The sequence below is a fragment of the Phyllobates terribilis genome, unplaced genomic scaffold (genome assembly GCF_046119375.1).
Source record: "Phyllobates terribilis strain yellow unplaced genomic scaffold, ASM4611937v1 Scaffold_7__3_contigs__length_470593459, whole genome shotgun sequence".
In the NCBI taxonomy this organism is placed as follows: Eukaryota; Metazoa; Chordata; class Amphibia; order Anura; family Dendrobatidae; genus Phyllobates; species Phyllobates terribilis.
In genome coordinates, this window is record NW_027362767.1 from 324,010,554 (window position 1) to 324,017,087 (window position 6,534).

The 6,534-nt window shown below is 37.0% G+C and overlaps 1 protein-coding gene across 7 annotated transcripts in view; it reads left to right on the forward strand.

Annotated features, from left to right (window-relative positions):
• KIAA1210 (KIAA1210 ortholog) overlaps positions 1-5,029 on the forward strand; it is a 131,876-nt gene extending 126,847 nt beyond the window's left edge. For all 7 annotated transcript variants that reach the window (XM_073641174.1, XM_073641175.1, XM_073641178.1 and 4 more), the window contains 2 exons: positions 1,069-1,159; positions 1,730-5,029. In XM_073641174.1, coding sequence (XP_073497275.1) covers positions 1,069-1,159; positions 1,730-1,872 — 234 coding nt within the window. In that variant the 3' untranslated portion in view covers positions 1,873-5,029. The remainder of the gene's footprint in view (positions 1-1,068; positions 1,160-1,729) is intronic.
• The last annotated feature ends 1,505 nt before the right edge of the window (positions 5,030-6,534 follow it).

Genomic DNA, 6,534 nt, shown 5'->3' on the forward strand with positions numbered 1-6,534 from the left:
AACACTCCTACAATGTCACCTTACATCGAAGGTAATTTAATGCACAAGTGCCCTACATACGCTCCATGTCCCTAACAACTCCCCTGATAATGTCATAAGTGGTCATCCCTCCTGATGCCATGACTGTGGCCTCACCAACAATCCTCTAAGAACTCTTCAAAGGGACACGCTATGCCTTTGGTATTGGCCAACCATGCTCCACCCTTACAGTAGTAGGTACCTTTGGTCGGAGTATAAGGACGACCCTTATGATGGCCTCGCACACCATACACACAACTGTAATCATAACCAGTGATGTCACCACCCTTTTTAAGTGTCATTGCTATTGCTTATTATGTCATCACTGCAAATCACATTCACTTATGCCTTACGAGGGACCCAACAGTCTATGACAACATCCCAGGGTGACTTCACTCAAATACCAGAAAACATTAACAAATGTGATCCTTTCAGTGCAATGCCGAAGCACTAATTTTTTTGCACTCATGAGAAAATAGGATGCGGAGGCTTCAGCAATATGAATCAATATATTAGAGGGATTTTCTGGTTACATACAGAAAAACACTATCCTCGGCTACAGTTTGTTTTCTTTTTTAAGAAAACAAAAACAAACTGCAGTTTTCTCACCCTTCTTGGGTCCAACAGTGAATTTCTACTGGTGCTTCTGGCGTCTGTTATTGTCTCCAGTTCTGATGTCACATCAACAGCACTGCAGCCATTCACTCAGCTCAACATCTCTGCCCCAATTGATGACATGAACCACTCAGAGCCATTGAGCTCCGTTATTGGCTGCAGCGTTGTTGACATGAAGCGGGTGCTGCAGACTATAACAGACATTGGGTGCAGTGGCGGAAACTCAGCTCTAAATCCAGGGAGGGTGAGTAAAACACCGTTTTTGCTTCTTCAAAACAAACTGCAGGTGGGGTGACAAAATGATCAAAAATACATAAATCAATCTGCTCCAGTGTTTTACCAGTCTCATCCAAGAAGATGCCCACTGTACCCGTGCCATCACCTTATAATGTCTAGAAAGAGTTGTGTTATTACAACTTTGTGCTCCTTTTATAGGGAACAGAATGTATCCAGCAAAAAAGTCTAGTCACAATTCCACAAGAAGTAGAAGAAAAGAGGACTGCGCCAACCGCTGCTGACAGTCCAGGTATTGCACAGAATCTGACTTTATACTGTTTTTGTTGTATATCTGAACCTCAGTATGAACTGACATGAATTATTTAATGTCGTATGTTTAAAATAGCAATAAAAATATTGTTTTTCCTAGAAGTTTTATATATGTGACATTTTTTATAAGTCTATAAAGTTAAAAAAATAAAAATAAAACTTTTGCTTTTGTAGATATTCTTACAACCTAATTATTTACTGTAACCTCCTAATCGGTAGATCAAGGGTGCAGCAGCGCCCCGCTCACTACAGTACCCAAAACAGTGACATCCATATTGTTGTGGCTGTGTCTGGTACTGCAGCTAAGTCCATGTGACGGTAACGAGCTATAGTACCATACAAACCCTTCAGTGTCAGGAACGTCCGTGTACTGGTAGCAACTTTCCAGTGAACACTGCCATCAATGCATAATTCAGAAAATATCTTCCATATACAATTAAGGCAAAGTAATAATTATATTAATAGAAAAATAATTAGTATTGTTTTTGTAAGGGTACTTATGCTCCCTTAATAAATATATAAATTTGGACTTTTGCTTGTTTGCTTATAGCTGCACCAGAGGAGGCACCACCAGATTCTGAGAGGAGCACTCGCCCTACACAGCCACAAAACCCAGACGAGCCACCATGGTTTTCACTTGCCAAGAAGAAGGCAAAAGCATGGAGTGAGATGCCCCAAATTGTTCAGCAATAATAAATACAAGTCTATTTTCCGTGTCTCTTTGTTTATTAACTGTGAGTAAACCTCGGCCAATGATCATTGTCCTGTATGTATTCCATGTCCTTGGCCTTGACACAAGGATACCAGTATTTCTTATTCTTTACACATCTGTTTTTTTACTCCAAAAGGACTTGGAGGAAGTTATATTTTCATTCTAGGGAAATGACCAGTGAAGATGATCTATAATGTATAATTATTTTTCTTTGTTTTCAATGTAATATTTTCGAGCACTTGTAAATGAAAACAGATGTGGGCAATGTGGTAGGACACTTCATATTAAGAATTGTTGTGCAACTAGTCATTGCTGTATACCAGTGTGGCATGTAGAGATTAAAGGCGGTGGTCAGAAATAATATCTTCTAGAATGATGTTCATGGCTTATTGGTCATATGCACTATATTTGTTATTATTTCTGAAATAGCTGAAACTGTGAGGTGGGTCCTCAGAGACCCTACTTAGAGGGTACACTGCATTAAGTGCTTATTGTATATTTTTGGTAAAATTTTCCTAAATTAGACCTGAATTAATTTTTTGATAGGTCATATTGACAAGTTGTACTTTAGCACTCTACAAAAATTTTCACTGCTGCTTGACTTTTCTCTTCTGTAAGAACCCAACAATGTTCTAAATAAAGCACTTTTAAGAGGTCATCTGCAAAAGGTAATTTCCAGGGCTTACTGGGCTTGGAGGGTCCATAATCATCTTGATGAATATGATCAGGTTGAGGCTGTAGCAGACAGTGGCCTAGCATTACCTAGACGCGTAGATCCAGCCCTAAGCACTGACTTAGTTGAGTTCTGTAAAGCACCCTAGCACTGTCACATTGGCAATCTGTGATGGAGTGACTTAAACTAATGGTAAAGTTTCTGCTACTGGCTGATTTTATTTTCAATGGATAAATACAGAAAGCTTCAACGTTTTTGGTATAATATTAGACTATTATTCTTTGCAACCACGTAATGGAACTTAACTGATGCCAACTACTGACCAATCTGTGGCCTCTCCTGACATTTCTTTTTTAATAAATTATTGTATTCTATAGGATAGTTCCTCCTGTTATTGCTCATAAAAAATGTATTAATTAATAGCGGCATATCGCCAGGTTGGGGATGTTTCCCTATACAGGCTGACACAGTCCACATACAGTACACATCAATTTAACAAGGGGAATGGATGTCAACTTATTCCTAAATTTCTAGGAGAAATAACAGAAAGAATGAAGAAAATATGTTTTAGAATGGTTATTATGACAAAGAATGCCAGGAAACTCACAAGTCCCCTTTAAAGAAAACATTTTCTATATTTTTCTGTAAAATTAGAAAAAAAATGCAGATAAAAAAGGTAGTGTGAAAAGACCTTAGATACCCCTTTGCTTTACCTTTTGTGTAAGGGATACCTGGCTATGCTGTTTGACCTGATGTATTTGTTTGTTTTTGTTTTTTTTTTATATATATATATATATATATATAATATAATATTTTTAACCAATTTGTTCATCTATAGCTTACAAAATTTATATATGGTATATATTTTTTTTAATGATATCTTTTTGAATTAATGGTTTTAATTTCTCGAGTCTTAACAGTAAATCAGTAAATAAAAGCCGTTAGAAAATGAAGTTTTTTTGTTTTTTTTAACTTGGTCAAATAGCAAATTGTGAATAAAACGTACAAGGAGTTTTCTGGTTACATTACATTTATCATTGACTTTCGCACAGTTGGCTGGATTGCAGGACAAGCTTGATGCATTGAATGAAATTTAGCGTTCTGGTTGTTGTAGATATTATTTATAAAATGCTTACATTTATAATATTACGACATGGTAATTCTGATCATTGCAAAATTGTACATGTAACCACCAGGGATCTACATATAGTCACATTGTAATTTAGGAGCAGAGTATTCTAATAGTTGCACTCTTATATTAAATGCTAAAACTGTAGTTCATCACTTCTTAAAAAAAAGTTCACTTTTGACAACCAGACTGTGAGTGATACCTCCACGCTGGATTTATTAGTTGCAGAACCTGCTGCGGATTTATTGGCGACAATGCTGTGGATTTGTGTTGCAAAAGCTGAACTCCATCTGATCTCAATTCTGCAGTTCAGGTGCAATTTACGCGGAGGATTTTCTCTGCGGCATGTGGATTAGAATACGGAAAATCTCATTTACAATGTTGATACAGCAGTTTTTCTTCTACAAACATTTGGATGGAAAATCCAAACATACCCAAATTGTCAATATACCCTCTGCGCACATACAGTATCCTGTGACTTCTAAGAGCCCCCCTAAATGGATGCTGGCTTATAAAGGGTGGTATGAGATTTGTAAAAAATAGTTGTCATCTTTTTTTCTCAGCTATAGATCATCTTTTTTGCTCACAGGTTTTATGTGAATGGTGCAAAACTGGACACTGAACAATCGTGACACCATTTATCAAACAAAACATGCTTTATTTTAAAACTTATACAACTTTCTTAAAAGTCGTCTGTCAGCACGAATTGACTGTTCAAACCAAGCACAGAGGCTTGCTGTGTCCAAACGCTTGAGTGCCCCTTCCCACCAACTTGTTTTCCCTCTCTCCACGCCCCCCCACCCTTCTTTGAGTGACATCTCTAGCTTTACAGGAGCCATAGAAGGGTGAAGATAGATGGAAAACAAGTAGGTCGGTTCACTGAACTACTAATCGAGCACTGGTGCTTCGTTTGAACTGTCTTTTTGTGCTAACAGACTTCCATTGAACGTAAATCGTCCATATTAAAGTCGACTAAGTGTATTTACAGCGTATTCATGATTCAGGCACTTATCAGTCTTCATTCCAAAATGATCAGCACAGCCATGACTGTACATGTGTATATATACAAGTGTTCAAATGATCTACGCACCTTTGTAAACCATACGACACATTGTTTTATTAGATGTTGCCCTTGTATATAAACATGTTTATACCCTATAATACTTGCTTTCATATGGTAACTTTTCATGCATGGTTTGTATATATGTACCAAGTTTGCCTTGTCCTTTTCCATGTGTTTGTCTTTATATAGTATTTTTGTAGTCTCCTTTTTGGGAAATACATTGTTTATATCAATTTGTTCACACGTGTTTAATAAATGATCCGATTTATTATTTATGCTGCCCGTTTATCTTTCATAGTTGTGTACATATATGGTGTAATCTATACATTCCTTATGTCCAATTAAACACACAAGTTACAAAGGTATAGGAAATTGCTTGAATGTGATGTAATGGGACGCGTCAAAATATTTAGGTTGTATTTAAGCAGGGAATTTACTTGTAATGAGCTCTTACATATTTAAATACAAAACAGAATTGAAAGCTAAAGATATTACAAACTTTTCTCTTTTAACACTTTGTGTTTTTTTGTCTGCAGCATTTCTGCGCCTAATAGCAATTTTCGTTTACTTTTTTTTTCTTTGTTTTTTGAGTGTGTTTTTTTTTTTTTTTTTTTTTTTTGCGTGTGTGTAAAGGCTTATTCACATGTCAGTATTTGATCAGTATTTTGCATCAGTGTTTTTATGCCAAAAACGTGAGCAGAACACTTGTTCTGTGTTTTTCAGAGACTCCCGGTTTTGGCATACAAATACTGATGAAATACTGATCAAAATTACTGATGTGTGAATAAAGCCTAAGGGAAATTATAACATCAGTTAAAGTTACATTAGATTAAGTCTGCCATTCACATGATTCACACTACACCATGGGCCATATACATCTATGTACTCTTATTGCAGGAATTCAGAACCAAGGAGGGTATCACAAAATTAAATTAAGAGAGTGTCATTCCGACACCTCTGCCTGGTGAGACCTAGCTTCAAAGCTTGCTGCGGCTGGTCCTTTGTGCCAGGCTGGACATTCCCTATTTACTATAGGGAAGGGGGTTGAAGAAACAAGGTGATATGCAATGTGCTCGCCCCTAATTAGCCCACTGACCTGCGATTTTAATAATACAATCTAGGTCTTATTGGAAACCTGAGCCCTGAAACAGGGATATAAAAGATGGGTTACATGATGGAACGGTGTTCCTTGGCCACAGCTGAAGGAGATCTATAAACTTTCTCCTACCCTCAAGGAAACAAAAGAATAACTTTAGATTTAACCCCTTCGCAACCCTGGGATTTTCCATTTTTGCATTTTCGCTTTTTGCTCCCCTTGTTCCCAGAGCCATAGCATTTTTATTTTTTGGTCAATATCGCCGTGTGAGGGCTTATTTTTTGTGGGACGAGTTGTACTTTTCAACGCCATTACTAGTTTTACCATATCGTGTACGGGAAAAAAAATTCCAAGTGCGGTGAAATTGCAAAAAAAGTGCAATACCACAGATGTGTTTTTTTTTTTTTTTTTACCACGTTCACTGAATGCTAAAACTGACCTGCCATTATGATTCTCCAGGTCATTACGAGTTCGTAGACACCAAACATGTATAGGTTCTTTTTTATTTAAGTGGTGGGAAAAAAATTCCAATGTTTGGTTTAAAAAAAAAAAAAAAAAAATAGCGCCATTTTCTAAGACCTGTAGCGTCTCCATTTTTCAGGATCTGGGGCTGGGTGAGGGCTTATTTTTTGCGTGCCGAGCTGAAGTTTTTATTGATACTATTTTGGGGTAGATCCGATGT